This window comes from Protomyctophum bolini (assembly GCF_963924005.1).
Source record: "Protomyctophum bolini genome assembly, chromosome: 20".
NCBI classification, from domain to species: domain Eukaryota; kingdom Metazoa; phylum Chordata; class Actinopteri; order Myctophiformes; family Myctophidae; genus Protomyctophum; species Protomyctophum bolini.
The window spans coordinates 24,792,050-24,812,942 of record NC_137881.1 but is presented as its reverse complement, the minus strand read 5'-3'; the positions used below and the strand labels follow the sequence as shown (position 1 = coordinate 24,812,942).

Below are 20,893 nucleotides of genomic sequence, written 5' to 3'. Positions count from 1 at the left end.
TCCTCATTGGACAGTAACTATGGGATGGGATTGGAATGTTCTCAGGCACTGATGTCCGACTCTGTGTTCAATTCATCCAACATGTCCTGTTGTGGTTTAATTTAAGAACACAGATTAAAAGTAATCTTCTATAATAAGAACGGGGGTTATTAACAGAATATCTTGTATAATAACAACTGGGTTATTAAAAAAGGATTATAGAAGGGATTATACTTTTATGCTGAGCTAAATCGGAAACCCACCGCGGCTGACCGAGACCGCTGGCGTCTCACTTCTTTTCAACATTCAAAATGTCAAAGCATGACAAAGTGGCAGATCTACAAACTAGGCTACAGGACGCAGCGTTTCGCACCACGTTTCGAGCTTGCGGGTCTGCTACTTTTGTGGTGACACAAAAACTAAAACACAAGAAGTTCGAATATGGTAGTAAGTAGAGACTGAGTTGTTTGCATACGCAGGAGGGTTGGGTTACAGTGTTGTTACAGTCTTTAGAGTCCTATTAAAACATAAACCGGAAAATGTACACCTGCACTCAAACCAGTTTGACGGTACTGACTGAGTGACGCTGTGTGTGTGTGTGTGTGTGTGTGTGTGTGTGTGTGTGTGTGTGTGTGTGTGTGTAAAAAAGGAACCGGTACATGAAACTACAGTCACGAAAGTAACACACATATGAATTATAGCCCACGTCTAAAGTAAAGCTCAAATGGTTCAATGACGTCTGATCACTGAGCTACAGATGTCCACTAAAAGTGTGTGGGCGTATATATGCAACCCTCTGGGTTCCTGGACATTTGCGGGTCTGTAACTCTGAGACTGTTTCAGACAGTGTTCACATGAACTGTTTGAGAACCAGCTTTATTGTAATCTTATAGCAGACATAAAGTCCACATACTGTACCAGCTTATGACAGTGTCGTGTCATTAAACCTGTTCTGTAAACAGTCTGTCTAAAAGTCAGTGGACACTGGACAGTCTTTCAAATTAGTGATTGTAAAGCAGTGTGTTTTGATCCAGTGAATGGAGATAATAATAATAATGTGTGTGTGAAAAGCCTGGTGTGTGGAAAAAGTGTGTGTGTGTGTGTGTGTGCGTGCGCATGTGAAAGAGACAAAGACATTACGATTATCCACTGAATCTGCTGACACAACTTACAGTATATAAAAATGCCATGTCACCTTATTTAACCTATCAGCCAGCCAGCCAGTCAGCCAGTCAGCCAGCCAGCCACCTTTCCCTCAGTCTACATAGAGACACATAGTCTTTAATCTCCACCTGCTCGGTTAAACACTTAGCTTTACATCAATCACTGGGATCCTCACGGTTAATCCTCTAGCTGTCGCCTTCCCTGTCACCTTAAAGGCCTATTCATACTCCAGTATGAATCGGTCGTTAGTAAAACAGAGAGATGTGTTAGGGTGAGTGAGCGGTGAGTCACTTACCACCACTGAGTGATGTCATGTTGTAGTTTTAGTAAAAACAGAGAGATGTGTTTGGGTGAGCGGTGAGTCCCTTCACCAGCTTGGGGTACGGGCAAACGTCTAATCTCTCTTTTGGGTCTCGACCTGAAAGGTTTCGGGAACTTCAAATCACGGTATCACCTTCGCCTTGATTGATTATGATTCATGTATTCATATTTCCCCCATTATGTGTGGAAATACTGCATCTTTTGGTTTGAAACAATTTTAGGTTTGGAAACAAAACTAAGCTAAACAAAACAAAACAAAACCGGTCAGACTAAAGGCCAATTCATAGTCCAGTTTTCGGTGATGAGGTGACCACCGCCATCACAGAAAACTACAACATGACGTCACTGAGCCGCGGTGAAGAGAAAACCTCCAGTCTCCCCAGCCCTTCTCTCTGTATTTACTAACCACCGAAATAGTCGTCACCAAGACTCGCTCCGGGCAATATGATTGGTCTAGGAGTTGGTTTTGCAAGCTGAGCTCCCAACGTAAAAACAAACAAACAAACAAACAAACTCCCGGAACAGAGCAGCGGGAGAACGTGAGAACAATGGAATGAAATAATAGAGACAGCGACAGAAAGAGAGACTATATACAATAGGAAAGGAACAGAGAAAGACCAGAAAGGAAAAGAATAGAGGCAGATAGGCAGTAGAGAGAAAGCAGAGGGGAAACAATGGACAAATGTAGTGTCGGAGGTTAGCACGTCCATGAGCAGTTTGAGCACGGTGATAAACTATGAACGGCGCCATCAAAACCACCATTTTGGTGAAGAGGTGGAACCCCGAAAAGGTGGCCACCTCTTCACCTAAATCTGGAGTATGAATAGTCTTTTACAGCTCAATGCCACGGACACATGCATGGTCTTGTAAATCTTCTCCTGACGTCTTAGTCTAAAAGAGAAAATAAAACACGTCTACAGTTTTCCTAAACGTTGTTTTGTTCCAAACCCGTTGGGTTGCCTGAGGACAGAGTGTCTCCGCTCTGCTCCATTTAACGCTGTATTGTTGTTGTGCAACAGTTAGTGCACTTAAGTTCTCTGATTACATGCCGTTCACTTCATATCATATAATCTTTATCAATCTGACTCTTTATATCAAATGTATAAATCAGTAAGTTCCTAGTGTCGCGTAGCAAGATAACTATTCCACAATCTCCGAATGTTATATAGAGTCTGGAACTACACCGCCTGAATGTTAAATAGAGTCTGGAACTACACCTCCTGAATGTTATATAGAGTCTGGAACTACACCTCTTTGAATGTTATATAGAGTCTGCACTTCCGCTTTATCGCGTACTCATGAATCATGATAGAGCCTCCGTTGCTAGACTGTACAAACTAATAAACTAATAGTGGATTCGAAAACCATCAATACACTGAAAGGGACAAGATTATTCAGAGCATCCAATGCACCAGCAGACGCGTCTCCTGACCTACCGCAACCGTCTCCAGCGTCAAATGTTATATTGTCATGTTTTGGAGACATTCAGTAGGCTGCATTTTGACAGCGACGACGCACGTTGTACCGACATTACTAACCCTAACAACACTGCAGAGCTCAAGAACCCAATGTTGGAAAGGAGAGCGATCCAGGACTCCCGAGTTGGTGTTGGCTAGACCTCACTCTCACACTAACTAACTAGCTAGCAAGGAAAGCCAAAATACACGACTGACACATCCTACACACCACTACAGTGGAAATAGAGCCTCCAAACAGTCTCAAGTCCCGCCACCCTTACAACAAGGCGGCACAAGAGATGTTACGTTCCATCCCGGAGGACTCATCCACCAGTACATGGCTGGCGGCATCTTGGAAGCAGGAGTGGGAGTCTGCTGGGCCCTCCCGTATGCACCACTACATCCTTGACCCGGGTGATGGCGTTGAAGGAGAGGACCTATGACGCCGGCAGTGGACCCTACTGAACCGCCTGTGCACTGGAGTCGGCTGCTTCAAAGCAGCAATGAAGAGGTGGGGCTTGGCGGACAGTGCAGCATGGGAGTGCGGCGAGCCTGAGCAATCTGCCGAGCACATAATTATAACACCTGCCCCCTGTACAGACCTCTTTCGGAGGCCGGCCTCTTCCACGTGGGAACAGAGACAAGGGCGTGGCTACTCCATACTGAGTTGGACATTTGAGGATGATACACGAAAGAAGAAGAAGAATGAGTCTAACATTCATTAGAAGGAAAATATCAGTCACCCGAAACAGAAATGTGTGTTTTCAATGAGTCTAACATTCATCAGAAGGACAATATTGGTCACCAGAAGTAGAGACATGTGTGTTTTCATAGATCATCTAAGTTTAGGATTAACGATCATGAATGGTTATATTTTCTTCTTGTTATGAAGAATAAAAAATGAATGTTAGACACATGCCAAAATGCCTGTGTAATAAGCATCTCTCTCTCCACTGTATGCCAACCTCACTCAATCACGCCAACTCTCTCTCTCTCTCTCTATCATGCCAACCTCACTCTATCACACTGATTCTCTCTCTCTACTGTATGCCAACCTCACTCTATCATGCTGATTCACTCTCTTTAATGAGTAACACACAAAACTAAACTCGTTGTGCGTTTGTTTCTTGACACACACACCACACACTAACCCCCCCATTACAGAGCGGAACTGAGGGGGAGTTTGCCGTGTAACCACATGTATCCTATTACATGCTGTGTGTGTGTGTGTGTGTGTGGGGGGGGGGGGGGGGGGGGGGAGGGAGTAGGGGGAGGGGGCAGAGGGCAGTCATGTGTGTTTGAACGCACACACACACACACACAGGACTCTTTCATTGCTACTGTTAACAAGCAGTCTTTGTAGTCGCCCCCAGAAACACACTGACTGACTGGCGCGCCACACATACACACACACACACACACACTGACTGACTCGCGCGCGCGCCACACACACTGATCGACTCGCGTGCCACACACACACTGACCGACTCTCGCGCGCGCCACACACACTGACCGACTCGTGCGCCCCACACACACACACACTTAAAAACAGTCCAGTTCCTACATTACAAGCCCATATACTTCCTCAGCAACCATGCATGCACAAAAGGCCTGATGAGCAACCTGCGCACATGTGTGTGCGCGCACTAAGCAGGTGGTATAGAGTTTTGACACTCTCTCTCTATCTCTCCCCCTCTCTCTCCAACTACTGCATGTGTCCCATAATAAGTGTACAGCTAAGAATAGAAATATAAACCCAGTTCACTGAGGGACACACATATGTCAGTTTACAAACATAAGTATTACAATCGTTGGAATGGAAATAGCCGTGGGGAGGCCATAGTGTTTTTTCCTAGAGGGGGAATCCCGTCTTTAAACTAGGCTTCAAACATCAGCCAATAGGAGGGGTTCATCTTAAAACCATACTCCAAACATCAGCCAATAGGAGAGTTTCATCTTAAAACCAGCTCTGAGCATCAGCCTTTAACCACTTGAGCGATCTGCAGTCTGAACACCCACCCACCCCGAGGGAGGAGAGAGACAGATGAAGGTGAGAGAGAAAGGGAAGAGGGAGAGAATATTCACCTTTCAATCGTGCATACATTTTGTTTTGGTTGTATCGTTCCACTTTTGCTGCCGCAATGACGCTCCTTTGAATTGAAATTCTAATTGAAGGGAGGGAGGGAAGGACGGACGGACGGGCAGACAGAGGGCGAGGTGAACAAAGAAAGGAAACAAGCAACACCACATGTCTTTTGTCAGCAAACAGCGATGGCAACTGTACGAATGGAACCAAATGGACCCTTACGGGTCTGTAACTCTGAGAGTGGACACATGGAACCAAATGGACCCTTGCGGGTCTGTAACAGAGAGTGAAGCAAATGGACTCTCAGAGTTACGGGGGACTGACTGGGGTCTCGTCTCATGCATGCCAAACTGGGGTCCATGAAATGAAAGACGTTTGCGCAAAAAGGGTGAAGTGTCCCTTTAAGCACGTTGGACCACGGACCAATAGACGCGTGTCTCGGAGCATGAACGCATACATGAATACAAGAATAAATGAATATATAAATAAATGAATAGTGTCGAAGTGTCTTTGTGCAAGAAATATGTATTAATTTGGACATAAATAACTAAACAAGTGATTCTCTGGCAAATACATGGATATTGTATTTGAACATATGGATAAACCTGTACCTTGACACATTAATCGACAGACCAAGTGTAGCAATATGGAATGGAAACTTAATTAAACCCGTTTCTTGTTTCTTCCTAAAGTGTTAGTTCATAGTATAGGAAATGCCATTATAGTGGTTGCACTTGCAAATGTATTCATTGATTCCCTGAGTCCTGTGGTGGGATTTCTGGTCTGGTTTTGGTGAATATTAAGTAGTTCCTGTCATTTTGTGGTCACTGGGGGCCACACATTAATCAACAAAACTAGCGTAATTTCATTTGTATTGTTGACCTATTTCTACCGTATAGCGCGGCAATCAATTCACCCTTTGTCAGACTTCTGATTGGTCCCTGACTGACTAACCAGCAGGCTCTTTCTGCCTTGTTCCACCCTGGTTCCGCGTTGTTCATGTTGAATTTGCTATAACATCATTTATAATATGCCCAGTCACCATGCTGCGCCTGTGCTGTTCCTTTTTACCGACACCAAGTTAAAAATAAGAATTGAACACACAGAATATCAATACGAAGCACTTGAAAAACACGTTATTTCAATGGTAGTGGATGGAGAGAAAGGATTTTTGTCCAACCATGAAACAGCAACCAATGGGTGCGAAGAGGGGCACAACCATGGGCGGGACTTGACAAAGGGTGAATTAATCTGACCTGAGACCAGATTCTACATCAAAATGATGTAATTGGCCGGCGACCCCCACCTGAAAATATGTTGTTCCAGGGACCCCCCCAGAAGCAAGGATTTGAGTAAAACGTTTGCTGGGAAAGAACATATATTAAAAGATTTGCACACATTTACCTGATTTTTCTAAAATAGCATATGAGCTTGTAGATCTGCAATTTTTCAACAGCTAAAGTTTAAAATAATGGTTAAAGTGGTTAAAAGCTAAAATGTGACACTGATGCGTCATCAGGTCTAGCTAAATGGGACAATACCTTTGCAGCCACTATTTTAATGGCAAGTATTTGCTACAGCTTTAAGTCAAAAAATCTGAACTAACCCTTTAAAACTGTTAAATATAACGGACAAGTACTTAGTATTGATACAAATCGATTATTTGCATTGCAATACGATACAAAGTTACATGATACGATATGTTGCTGTTTACATATCGATATACTTCTATAAACAAACCATGGAAGCCACCGGAGGCTAGTGATGGATGCTTAAAAATAGCTAACGTGCAGCAAATAGAATACTATTAATTCTGTTTTAAATGCCATTAAAGAAACCCGAGATTTAGTTATTTTGTGTGTGCAAATCTTTGAATATATATCTCAGGGCGAACTTTTTTAACTCAAATCTTTGCTTCTGCAGGGGGTCTGGAACAACATATTTTCAGATGGGGGTCAGTGGCCAATTACATATATGTCTGGGGGTCCTTGACATGAAATATTTTGAGTACCACTGACATAGAAACATAGGTTTTTACTTAAGGACATTTTGTAGAATAGTCTCAATCCTAAATGGGTTAAGGGTACGGAGATAAGAGGTTTTCTGCCCGACAGCGATGTAATACCGGTGAGGCGTCGGTTTTCAATCAGTGGCCGGATGGGTTACCTTACCGTGTGTGTGTGTGTGTGTGTGAGTGTGTGTGTGTGTGTGGAAACGCAGGTCGGCTCTGTTTACAGACTGCGTTGTTGTGAGTAGATTGGATTTATCATGTGCGTGTGTGCGCGTGTGTGTTGTGAGTGGATTGGATTTATCATGCTGCCAGTACAGGTGCAAGCAGAGGCCAGGTGTATATTTGCATACAGAGGAGGAGCCAGCAGAGGCCAGGTGAATATTATTTGCATACAGGAGGAGCCAGCAGAGGCCAGGTGTATATTATTTGCATACAGAGGAGGAGCCAGCAGAGGCCAGGTGTATATTATATGCATACAGGAGGAGGAGCCAGCAGAGGCAGGTGTATATTATTTGCATAAACAGGAGGAGCCAGCAGAGGCCAGGTGTATATTATTTGCATAAAGAGGAGGAGCCAGCAGAGGCCAGGTGTATATTATTTGCATAAAGGACGAGCAAGCAGAGGCCAGGTGTATATTATTTCCATAAAGGAGGAGTATGCAGAGGCCAGGTGTATTTGCATAGGAAGAAGAGCCGGGCGGATGGGTGTGTTCTTGTTTTGTTAAGACATGTCACGAGACAATGGACCTACTATACTGTACTGTACTGCACCGTACCATCTGTCTGAATGGATGTCTGTCTACCTGAGAGGGAGTGAGTCTTCAGCTGCTCATGTTTTTTTTTTTTACTTTTCGTGGGCAATTTAATTTTCTTAGCTGAACCCATCTAGACTGATTTTGTAGCTTGTTTGATCAACGATCTGACCGTCTAGTCTAGCCTGTGGTCTAGTAGCTCTGACTGCTTGTATTGAAGGATAAAGAAATTGCCATGACGTTGTGCATTGAGTTACAGTAACATAGAAAAGTGTATCTAATCGATTCGTTATCTGGTGAACCCACACCTCTATAGCAAGCAGTGAAAACACCTCGACACAGAGAGAGGGCAATGCGGTTCTGCAGGTAAACACCCCCCTGTATTATTCAGGACAGGAACCGCTTTTGGTGTTTTAAGCTGTATGTTATACTTTTACCATTGAAAAATAGCAGATCTACAAGCTCATAGCTATGAGCCAAATACAGATAATTCTGAGGGTCCTTGACATGAAAAAGGTTGAGCACCACTGACATAGAAACATAGGTTTTTCAGAAAACTTTTAGGATTTAGGAGACATTATAAATGGGTTAATAGGGTATTATACTTCATTACACAATGGTGGCCTACAAAAAAAACGGAATATAGCTAAACCCTTTTAAGCTGCTCAACATTGCCACCCCGTGGTATCGCAGCTACTTTTTCCAAACTGCGGTGAAAAGTTGACTCTGTCCGGTCGAATTAAAATAACAAGGATTCGTCAGCGGACGTCTCAGTGACTGTTATAAATGGCTTCAAGATGGTCTAGTCTAGTAGCAATGTAGTGGCGATATTTTCATTATTGGCTGGCCTCTAGGCCAAAGGGATATTTCTGGCAGAAGCCCTTGATGGCTGATTTCACCCTACTGCTGGGACACTAAGGTCCACGGCCAATGGGACACTAAGGTCCACTGCCAATGGGACACCAAGGGCGCTCTCCTCTCCCCCACCGCACCACACCCTGGGCAAGACCTACGCTGTAAAGACTATCATTTGTTTGGGCGGAAGTTGAGGGATTTTAGCGGAAGTATTGCCCAAGGAAATGACGTTGATGCTTTACAAATCAGTTTACATTCTCCGCGAATGAAACAAGTGTTGCGATTGGTCGGGAAAATACCGTATCCGGGGGAAATGCATCCGACGGATGTTCCGGAGGATACATCCGCCGATAGCTTAGCTCTGCCTTACGTTGTGACCAGGCTTTTCTTTTCGCAGATAAGTAAGCCTGGGACAGAGGCTAACCGCACCATGACTAGAGACTGCAAACGTGACTACAGAAAGCCTCACTAAAATGTACAATATGCAAGAGAACGGAATGCAAGCTGATATAATGACTTGAGTCTTTTCTGGTTTATAATAATTCATTAGTCATACCGACCCAGCCCTCCTAGTACTGTACATCCGTTAAAATAAGTTCCAGATTGTAGCTCCTATAAAATGGGCCTACACTGGACCCCCACAGGGAACCGGGGACCCCCGGGGACCTCCGTGCAGAGGTGACTTTGAAAGGCAGTGTGCTTCTGCTTGGCTGGCATTACTGTAGGTCTCTTTCTCTCTCTCTCTCTCTCTCTCTGATGGAAGAAATACAGCTACTCACATGCATTTTATTAATATCTTTACGTAAGAGTAGCAACACCACTAAAAGGCCTGTATTCATTGTTTGACCCGCGTAAAAGTAACAAAAGTATTGTCATCAAAATATAATAGGCCTTCCTAAAGTACGAAATAAAAGTACTCAAATTATTCAATACTTAGCAGATGTGCAAGGTCAAAATAGAAATATACAAAATATACAATAGGGGTTACTTAGTTAATGTATGTTTTTGTAGTAATTAATCTAAACCTCTAAAGTCATGACTAAAAGCTGTCAAATGATTGTAGTGGAATAAAAAAGTATGACATTTTGCCTCTGAGATGTAGTGGAGAATGGACATATACTTCAAGTAAAGTCAAAGTATCTCAAAGTTGTACTTTATAGCCTATACTGCACTTGAGTGAATGTACTTGGTACTGTAACAACCAGTGCGCCTAGTAACTAACCACGCTATGAGACTGCGTGGTTTCTCCTCCCAGTAGGCATAAATAGAAATGTGGGTCAAGTCGTTGGAGCTCAGGAGAGCAACCTAGCGTAGCGACGACTTAAAGGGCCACTTCACCCCTTTTTCAACCAGATCTTATTTTAATGATGTTTGGGAGACAAGAAACACTTTCCTGGGGTTTTTGTGTGTGATACGATGTTTTTAGATATTTTAGTATTTTAAAGTGCCTACAGTGATGTCACGGACACTGGCCTCACATCCTTCCTGGACTACATGTTGTCTCAATAATGCAGCCCTCTCCCTCTCCACAAGGTGGGGTGAGTGCAGCAAAGCATTATGGTCATCGTAGTAATCCAGCAGTGAGACCAGTGGTTCTCATTCTCAACCTGTGGGTCGGGACCCCCCCTGCAGGGAATTATTTTGGGGTAATTCTGATTCTAGTTTGGCGGTTCCTGCCTGATGACTACAAACCAGCGACTACAACATGACGTAAGTCAGTGGTTCCCAAAGAGACCCCCCAGGGGTCCTTGAGGGAGTTCCAGGGGGTCCCCAGCTAAATAATAGTTAGGAACCAAATGGATCCTTATGGGTCTGTAACCCCAAGCTATACTTAAAGTACAGAGTTAAATCAACATCGATTTTACAATATATATTGGGGGTCCCAGAGATAGAAATGCCATTAAATGCTGGTCCGTATACTATAGACTAATGCATGCGTACATGTCTATTTGCCGGTCCTTGAAATTAAACGGGTTGAGAATCACTGCTAGAGCCGTAAACATCTTCTCTTATGGGGGTCCCTAGCATATCTTTTCAAATGGGAGTCCGCGGGCTAATTAGTGTAAATTTTGGGGTCCTTGACATGAACAAGTTTGGGAACCACGGACGTAAGTCATCATCCACTTCCGACTGGATCTCCATGTTTCCTAGCCTCCCAGGCTAGGAAACATGCAATCCACAAGGGAAGGTAAACGCATGTTTCCCATAGGAAGGAGACGACATTTCTCCCTTTGTACATATAGGGCTGTATTTTGCGTGTCTTAAGTACCAGGTCTTATTCCCTAACTGGAGTAAACTAAAGACCTGGAGGCGTGATCAATGCTCTTTGGACACTCAGAATAGCCAAATGGCATTGATCACTTTAGTTTACTCAAGTTAGGGAATAAGACCTGGTACTTAACACTTTAACTGCTACAGGTTCTAGCGGACCATGGCTTACTGGTGCTGAAGGCTTAACATGGGCTTTTTGAACTTTTTGGGGGGCCCACAGCGAGGGGCCTCTTATAGCGAGAATCACAATCGCATAAATAAAAAGAAAGCCCAACTTGTCCACTTCAATTTAATTTTTTTTTTATGATTCTACCATCTTCCATTCTGGAGATATTGACCTTTTTCTAACACCTGCTTTTGCCTGCACGCTGCTTGTGAAAAAAAACAACAGAGATATGGAGGCCTGAAGTTGACAGACATTTCAGTTCAGTTTTTTTAGTTCAAAAGACCGATATAAAATTGAGCACAAATAATATCCTATACAAACCATATACCGAATGAAAGCCCTGAATGTCTACTTTTAGGAGGAAAACAGTACACATTGTACACATATACAGTTTGTCACTAATTGGCTATTGAATGCAGCTTGCGCCCACCAGAGAACTTTAGAGAAGGCATGGACCCGAAGAACTATTATTCACAAAATAAGGCCTATAGCGACATGTACATACTATATACCGTATGAAACAGTAGACTCTCTGCTTTCATAAGAAAAATACCACCCAGAAAAATCACACCCCTGTGAAGTGAGCAGTGCAATTGCACTGCTCACTTCACAGGGGTGTGATTTTTATTATTATTACAGTATTAGTATTTTTCTTATGAAAGCAGAGAGTCGACTGTTTCATACGGTATATAGTATGTACATGTCGCTATAGGCCTTATTTTGTGAATAATAGTTATTCAGGCCCATGCCATCTCTAAAGTTCTCTGAAAAAGATAATTTTAGAGAGCATGGACCTAACAACTAAATATTCACAAAATAAGGCCTATAGCGACATGTACATACTATATACCGTATGAAACAGAATACTCTCTGCTTTCATAAGAAAAATACTAATACTGTAATAATAATAGAAATCACACCCCAGTGAAGTGAGCAGTGCAATGTTGCACTGCTCACTTCACAACATTGCACTGCTCACTTCACAGGGGTGTGATTTTTATTATTACGAGTAAGACGCGCGAACGCGGAAGGCGAACGCAGATCGTAAATTGCAATAACAATTAGAATAAATTACAGACATGATCTGCAGGGTGTCATAGTTAGTGCTTGGACCACGCCAGCTCCATATATGGTCACAAAAGACGCCATCACACTCATGTCACCATGACTCAGCCATAACCATATAAGGAGTCCCCAAAGCAGGACCACGCCATCACACTCATGTCACCATGACTCACAAATCACTCAGCTCCATATATGGGCACAAAAGGGCCAGGTCCACATATACAGTAAGCGGGACAGACAGACACACACACACACACACACACACACACACACACACAGACAGACAGACAGACAGACAGACAGACAGACAGACGTGATCTGCTAGGTCTCATAGTAAGTGCTCATTGCATTCGCAATTACAGTATTAGTTTTTTTCTTATGAAAGCAGAGAGTCTTGATGCACATTATCTGATCATAAAACGGACTTGGAAACTTTCTTCTGCCTGCATCGTGGTCAGTCTCTCTCCTAAGTTGTTAGAAAATATAAATCAGCCTCAATCGTAGCCCCATATGTGCCCTCTCCCTACGCTCATTGAACTCATTCTGTGATTCGAGCTACAATCGCAGTAACGGGGGGGGGGGGGGGGGGCAACTAGGCTTTGAGGAAATGATCTTGCATAATCAACATTATTGTCGATTGTCGTGTGCCGCTCCAAACATGTCCAGACATACCACTAACCTCATCGATCCAGTCTCGCGTATCTATAAGGTGAGACGCGAGACTGGATCGGATTGTGTCTGGACATGTTTGGGAAAAAACACAACAAGAAAAACAACGAGATGGATGCGGCAGCAGCAGAAGCAGCACGTCAACGTATTTGGAAGAAAAAAAACGAGAAAGCACCACCTGTCGTTGCAAGACAAACACCCGTATGTTGCTGATAGACAGATAATAATCGATCCGATTTTGTCCTGCCGTTCATTTTATCACATTAGGTGCAGGGCAGGCTGCTCGACGGTGAGTTTATAATAGCCTGTTGTAACGGGAAAGGGGGATGGATTGGATGGTTGGATGCGAGCAGCGCAGCAGCAGCAGCAGTATGCCGCTCCAAACATGTCCAGACATACCACTAACCTCATCGATCCAGTCTCGCGTATCTATAAGGTGAGACGCGAGACTGGATCGGATTGTGTCTGGACATGTTTGGGAAAAAAAACAACAAGAAAAACAACGAGATGGATGCGGCAGCAGCAGAAGCAGCACGTCAACGTATTTGGAAGAAAAAAAACGAGAAAGCACCACCTGTCGTTGCAAGACAAACACCCGTATGTTGCTGATAGACAGATAATAATCGATCCGATTTTGTCCTGCCGTTCATTTTATCACATTAGGTGCAGGGCAGGCTGCTCGACGGTGAGTTTATAATAGCCTGTTGTAACGAGAAAGGGGGATGGATTGGATGGTTGGATGCGAGCAGCGCAGCAGCAGCAGCAGTACGGCTTGCGATCAGCGACCAACGTATCATGGCGGGCCCTCGATAATGATGTGCAATCTGTCCATGACTAACTCCACATGTGTCTGGCAAACGTTACGTTATGAAATCAAATGCCGATCGTTGCAGGTTTATATACGGGCAGAGAGCAAATCGCGTTGTATCTTGTTCCGAGAATGAGAGTGCAAGCCTTGCAGTTGAAAGCAGTGGGGACTCGGGAGTGGGGGGGGAACTGCCAATGCGATCCAAGAGGAAGAGACCCCCCCCCCCCACCATTCTCCCTCGGGAGAAACCATGTAGAAACAGGAGGGGAGGGGGAATCGAGTGTATTCACACAAACAAGAGCATTGTCCCATCCATTTTAGATCCCCTGACATCTGCGTTGGTCTATGCCGGACGGCCGTCTCCATTACGTCGTACGTCCTCGCATAGACCAACCAATAGGCGGTGCCAGACGCTTCTCAGACCAACACCTCTTTTCAGCAGGGGGGGGTTTTAACTCTTTTTAGAGCCGATCGGTGTTACATTATGAGTTGTCCGGGCGCAAATATAGTTGAACTATAGTAATCAATAAAAAAACGTTTTTTGGACCATAAAACGTATAAAAACGTTATGCGCTTCTTAGGGGTGGCTATAATAAAACGTTTAAAAACGCTTTCAGCATTCTATGAGTTAAGACACGCAAAATACAGCCCATAATGTTTTGCATTTGTCGACGATATGTATTATATTAGTGTTATTTTTATGAAATGAACTAAATATAATAGGACCACAATGGAAACAAGTCCCCAGGACTTCTTTTGTGTTATCCTTTTAGCCTTAATGTGTGACTGTACCTCTGGCTCTGTGTTGTTTACATTTATGACTCAGAAAACAGTGTGTTGTCCTTTAAGCCCTAACCACACCAAAGGGTCGCCATGCAACTTGGGTCCAAACGGCTGCGAGGAGTTGCATGGCAACCCATTTATGGGTGTAGTTTGGGCCTTAAGCCGACCTGACGTACCATACCTCTGTGTTGTTTGCATTTATGACTAAAGAAGTATTCAATCAATCAATCAATCAAAAATCACTATTATTATATTATTATGACTTAATATACGCTACTAAGACTCTTAATCCAGAGTGATTTACAGAAAGCAAGAACAACACATGGTAAGGTAATACATTAAATGCATAGAAATGGTATATATGTCAATATCCAATTATAATATCCGTTACACACACACACACACACACACACACACACAGTCTACCTGTGGGGCTCAGATAATTTTCAATGTTTCCAATGCTTTATACTCCTCCAGGGGATGCAATATTCCGCAATTTATGCAACACACACACACTTCTGTATATAATTTCTGTGGCATTATGTAATTTATGGCCCATAATATATCAAGGCTACACAACCGAACCACAGACAAGAGTAGCACATTGTGCTATAGGCCACACACAGAAAAGGCACAACAAAAGGCCCGTTATGTCTCGTTTTATCAACATTTATTTTGGACACAGTCCCAGTCAGTCAGACAGACAGACAGACAGACGGACAGACAGACATGACAGTCAAAACGCTCACTCACACTGATAATAAAGCTATCGATCATGTCACAGAGACAATTACTTAAGCAGGCAAAGAGCTTGATCGATACGTTCGATCGGGCTCTTCTAGCCTATTATAGGTAGAGACTGAGAGGGGATCAGGCCGGGTTGGAGAGGGAGGGAGGGAGAGCCTGCTCTGCCAGGAACTGTTATTTACCACATACGCTGCGTAGTGCGAGTTCTAAACTGTAGCGAAGAATATTTAATGTCCACATGCAGTGCTCGCCGAAACAAAGAGCGGTTTTATGATTTTTAAGGCCTGTTCTCCGCGGTGGGGAGACTCTCAGAACCCAACCTTTGTGCAAAATCCACTTTTTGGAGGGTCAGAATAAACAACGTGTTAAAGAAATCATTTTTATTTACATACTCAACTGCGCCCCCTACAGATCTGGTTCAATGGCATGTTCCCTATGGTACCATACCTGTAGGGGGCGTTGTTGCGTAGAATCAATCAGTTTTAAACATGTTTTAACCCCAAAAATATGTATTATTTTACACAAAAGGTGAGGTTCTGAGAGGCCCTGCCCGGCCCACCGCGGAGCAAAGGCTATAATCTGCATGAAAAACGCCTTTGTTTTCGGTGAGTGTTAGAATTATACTTTATATTGAATATGTTCACTACACAACATGGCACTTTTATTTACAGTCTTTGTATGGGGAAATACACGGTTTAGGACCAGAGCTATAATAATAATAGGCTAATAATAATATTAATAATTAATTATGATGATAATAATATTAACTCGTAATACCTCGCAGTCGTACAGGTGTGTGAGCTGCCCTATGATCCACTCCTCCAGGTTGAGTCTTTTGCGGAGCTCCTTGCGGTCATATTTAACGGTCACGCGGCCCTGCTTGCGGACCACCGGCTCCGGCTCCTCCGGCCCGCTGCCGCCGGCCGGAGTCTGGAAGTACACCCGGGGCGGAGGGCTCGTCTCCGGCGTAGTGCCCTGGCCCGGGCCGCCCGGTGAGGCCGCCACCACCGCAGGGGCCGGGCTGGTGCTCACTGCAGCCATATGGGTTGGGTTTTGGGTTGGATTGGATCCCCCGCTGGTTTCAGCCAATACAAATAATATTAAAAAATAATAATAACCGTTAAAAAATGACCGTTGTTGTGGTTCCGGACTGTAGGATTGGTACCGGGTTAGGTACGAAGCTGTGCGCGCGCGCGTGCGTGGTGTTGCTGCACACAAGAAAGCAGAACAAATGAAATTTATTTGGGAATAAAATCCAAAGTAAACCGGTTGGTTTGTTCAGAAGAACAACAACATGGTCCTCTGTCTGTCCTGATTGAAGATGATTATAAAAATACAGATCCTCTGTGATACAAAAAGGTTTTATTTTGTTCTATATTATTATTTACACGCAAACTGTGCTTCTTTAGAAATAAATATACAAAAAAACTCCCGTTGTTTCGGATCGGAGTACAAAGAAAGAGACAAAAAAATCACGCGTCCGGTCGGTGGTAGCTTCACGCGTTCTTCTCTCTCTCTCTCTCTCTCTCTCTCTCTCGCTCTCTCTCAGTCCTCGTGCACGCCGGCGTCTGCGTGCGTGTTCTTCGGACGTCGTAGCGGCAGCTCACCAAACAAAACGTTGATTTTTGCTTCCACGTTTTGAAAATACTCGGGTTGACTCTGCTCTCTCTCTCTCTCTCTCTCTCTCTCTCTCTCTCTCTCTCTCTCTCTCTTTCAATTCAAAGGAGCTTTATTGGCATGAGAAAAACATACGTTTACAATCATTGCCAATTAAAGCAAAAGTGGAACAAAACAATCAAGATAAATGTACAAATACATGTTGAATATAAATAGGAATGAAATGAAGGTATTAAACAGCTGTAACAGCGAACAAATGTAACAGAGCTTTTTAACGGTACATCTCTCCCTGACGGCCAGCAAAGTCTCTGTGGCGCAACCGGTTAGCGCGTTCGGCTGTTAACCGAAAGGTTGGTGGTTCGAGTCCACCCAGGGACGAATGTGTTTTTACATTTGTATGAACAACACTGGTAGACTACTTTGGGTAAAAATAATAATAATAATCAAAACATAATAGAGATAAACGTACAGTATACAAATGAATTTCAATGTTAAACAGGTTGTTTCATGAATGTATTATATAGACAATATTTTAGGCCAATAAAAAAGACTAAGGGCTATACCAAATTTCCCACTTTAAACAAAAGAAGCCTAGTGTCGGCTGCCGGACTAAGTGTTGAAAGTGATTTTTTGCTATGTTTTTATTTGTTTTTTATTTCTCCTATGTTTTTTATTTCTTATTTTATATTTGATTTTACTATGTTTTATTTTGAGTTAGTGTTTGTAAACAATTGTAAGTATTGCCTTTGTTAAATGTTAAATGTTTGTCTGTGTCGGACCCCAGGAAGACTAGCTTTTGTCAAGGCAAAAGCTAATGGAGATCCTTATAAACAATAAACATAAAACATTAAAATAATTTTAATAATAGCAGTGAATAAGGAAGGAAACATATATAGCGAACACATGCACGCGCATGTCAGAGCAGCAGCAATGCAGCATTATTGGTTTAGGAATGGAACAAAAAGGGCAGGTAGCCTATTCGCTCCTTTTAACATCAGTTATTATGGTGGTACTTGGAGAGCCAAATATTTTCTGAGGTGGTACCTCAGTATAGAGTATATACTCTAAGAGTGGTACTTCAGTATAAAAAGGTTGGAAATGGGAACCAATGCTCTGGGTGAATGGTGAATACTTGAGAAGAGGGGGTTCCAAACTTCAGACCAGACAGCAAAGAAAGCAGAGGAACTGTGGTCTCTGTCGCCCTCTAGTGACCATTACACAGCTCTGCCAGTACCAACAAGGACAAGGGGAATTTTGATGATGGAGAGGGTATAACTTTAACTTTATGAACTTAAATAAAAAAGAATGGACATAAACAGGCAATTCAATTGGATGGAATACTATTCCAATGCCCATATATGGGCTTAATTAATATTGATGACATCAGGGATCTCCATCCCTGATGATGTCACTTGATGTCACGAGGCATGACATGCATATATGGTCATGCTTGGGGTGACGCTCTGGGCAGGTCTGTGGTCAGAAACCTGCCCACCAGTGACCTAATCGATGGGGAATCAAAGCTAAAGGCAGGCTTTCTATTACTGAAAAGTTGCAATGCGCTAATGGAAGCCATCTGTTTAAAAAAAACTAAACTGCTCCTATGAGACACAGGCCAAGTAGAAAAAAATGTTTTTTAATTTCATCATGAACAATAGTGAGGAGTTGAGGACCAAATATGAAGATAAGTTGAAAAGTGGTGAAGTGGTCCTTTAACAGAATATCAATTGAATATATGTCAGCTCAGGTTCAAATCCACTGAGGAAAGTTACAGCCTCTGAAAATAGTTATCAAGGTGAACGCAGACACAGCTGTGGATTCATTCAAATTGTTTAATGATCTTAAGACAAAACATCCAAACATAGATATACATTTAAAAAGGTGTTTGCGAACGCAGTGAGCCCATATATGCCCATATATGGAGCTGAGTGATTTGTTTGTGATTGATGCAACACACTCCATATTTGGACATATAGCTGCTTTGGAGACTCCTTATATGGTTATGGCTAAGTTAAAAACTTAACTTAAAAAGAACTTGAATTAATTTAAACTAAAACATGCAAAAATATAAAACAGCACAAGATCACATAACCAAAACACACAAACACAGCTACATTTACACGCACACACGCGCGCGCGCGCACACACACACACACACACACACACACACACACACACACTTTATACCAACGTCACATCTCCTCTGCTACTGTGGTTTAACATCTTATCTTATCTGATAAAATGTACTTCATTTCTCGTAAATCTTTTCATCATGAACCACACATGCGTAGGTTGTAGGTCTACTGACGGAAGCTAGAAGTGACCACAGTTTTCCTGTAAGGTAAAGTAAGGTACATTTTATTTATAAAGCGCCTTTCAAAACAAATGTCACAAGGTGCTATACAATAAATAAAATGAAATAAAACAAGAGCATCACATAGATCAACAATTAAACGACAACACAACACAATGCAATACAGTAGAGTAGTGATAAAATATATAAACGCGCAGTAGCCTACATACTATTACTGTCCATCATTTAGAACACAGACCAAACAAGTTAACACATTTAATTAAAAATAATGAATAAAAAAGGGAAGATTGTTTGAGACTAATACCCATCAACCAGTATCATAGGTTGCGTTGTCTATCTGTTCAAGCTCAAGGTTTTCATGTCCATCTTCAGCCATTTCTACCTTCTGCTAAATGCCAAAATTGTAAATTGTATGATACGTTGTATACATTGATTTATATGTTCCACCTCTTCACAAAACTCTGTCTTCACTGTCCTGGACAGAGACAGCACTTTTTTTTCACTGTTTATATCACATATGACGGCGCACGCACGCACACACACACACACACACACACACACACACGCACACACACACACACACACACACACACACACACACACACACACACACACACACACACACACACACACACACACACACACACACACACACACCCCCACACACACACACACACACACACACACACACACACACACACACACACACACACACACACACACACACACACACACACACACACCAACGTCACATCTCCTCTGCTAGGCTCTGTGGTGGTTTAACATCTGATCTTATCTGATCAAATTCACTTAATTCCGCGTAAATCTTTTCATCATAAACATGAACCTCACATGCGTAGGTTGTACTGATGGAAGCTAGATAAATAAGGAGGTGGGCAGGAACATTTACTCTGAGCAACAAGGGTGCATTATCCAACAGACCCAAGCCAGGGTTCCATGAGTTCAGGACCCCCCCCCTAAGCCAGAGCCCAGGTGCCCATGAGGTCAGGGCCCCCCTAAGCCAGAGCCCAGGTGCCCATGAGGTCAGGACCACACTTGCCAATGCAGCAGAAGTCTCTGTACTTACAGTATTGAGCCAGTACAACTACTGAACATGAGGCGATGTTGGCCAAACTTGCAGAAATTTCTGTTTTCTTATAGGCATATATACACAACGCACGCACGCACTCACACACTACCTGTTTTTCTGCAGTCTTTATGGTAATCACTAATCAGGTCTGATTGTCTGTCTCTACACCACTGTCTGCTCTCCGTCCAGTTTTTCTTCTCAGCAGAGATGTAATACCAAGTTCTGTCAATTGTCTGCCATCCAGGTGATTCTAAGAAGGACAGCCACTGTTATTTCATCTGATCAAATTAATGACAAAAGATGAACACATCATGATATGACAATGAATAAAAATAAAAACAGTGATGTCTCATTGACCACAGAGTTTTCTTATGGGCATACACAAATACAAATGTTTCCTTTTTTCTTTTTCAAAGAAGGGGAGCACAAATGATGTATATCACTTAACCCATTTAGACCTGGTGTAACCTAGTATAGATATGTTGTTATACCTTTCATGCTGGGAGCCACCTCTGCATGTGTCTCAGAGTAAAGCAAATTTAAAGCAATTTTAAAATAAGTTTTTTTTTAATCGTCCTCAGGTCAAGTTACTATATGTTTGTTTCTTTATTTCTTTCTTTCTACTGCCAGTAGTCGTTATCTTCCTTTCTTTGATGTCTAAGGCAATTTATTTCACCCACTGTTATTTGCACATTATGAGATGATGAGATATACTTTATTGTCCCACGGGGGGAAATTT

At 42.8% G+C, this 20,893-nt stretch overlaps 1 protein-coding gene across 2 annotated transcripts in view; it reads right to left on the bottom strand.

Moving 5' to 3' along the window:
* The window catches only part of ppp1r14bb (protein phosphatase 1, regulatory (inhibitor) subunit 14Bb), a 35,717-nt gene extending 18,821 nt beyond the window's left edge, over positions 1 to 16,896 (bottom strand). The window contains exon 1 of one of the 2 annotated variants that reach the window (XR_013965958.1): positions 15,911 to 16,896. Coding sequence is in view for 1 of the 2 variants with exons in the window: in XM_080791974.1 (XP_080648100.1) it covers positions 15,911 to 16,174 (264 nt within the window). In the remaining variant the exon portion in view is untranslated. The remainder of the gene's footprint in view (positions 1 to 15,910) is intronic. The other variant, XM_080791974.1, reaches the window with a different exon arrangement.
* Positions 16,897 to 20,893: the final 3,997 nt, after the last annotated feature.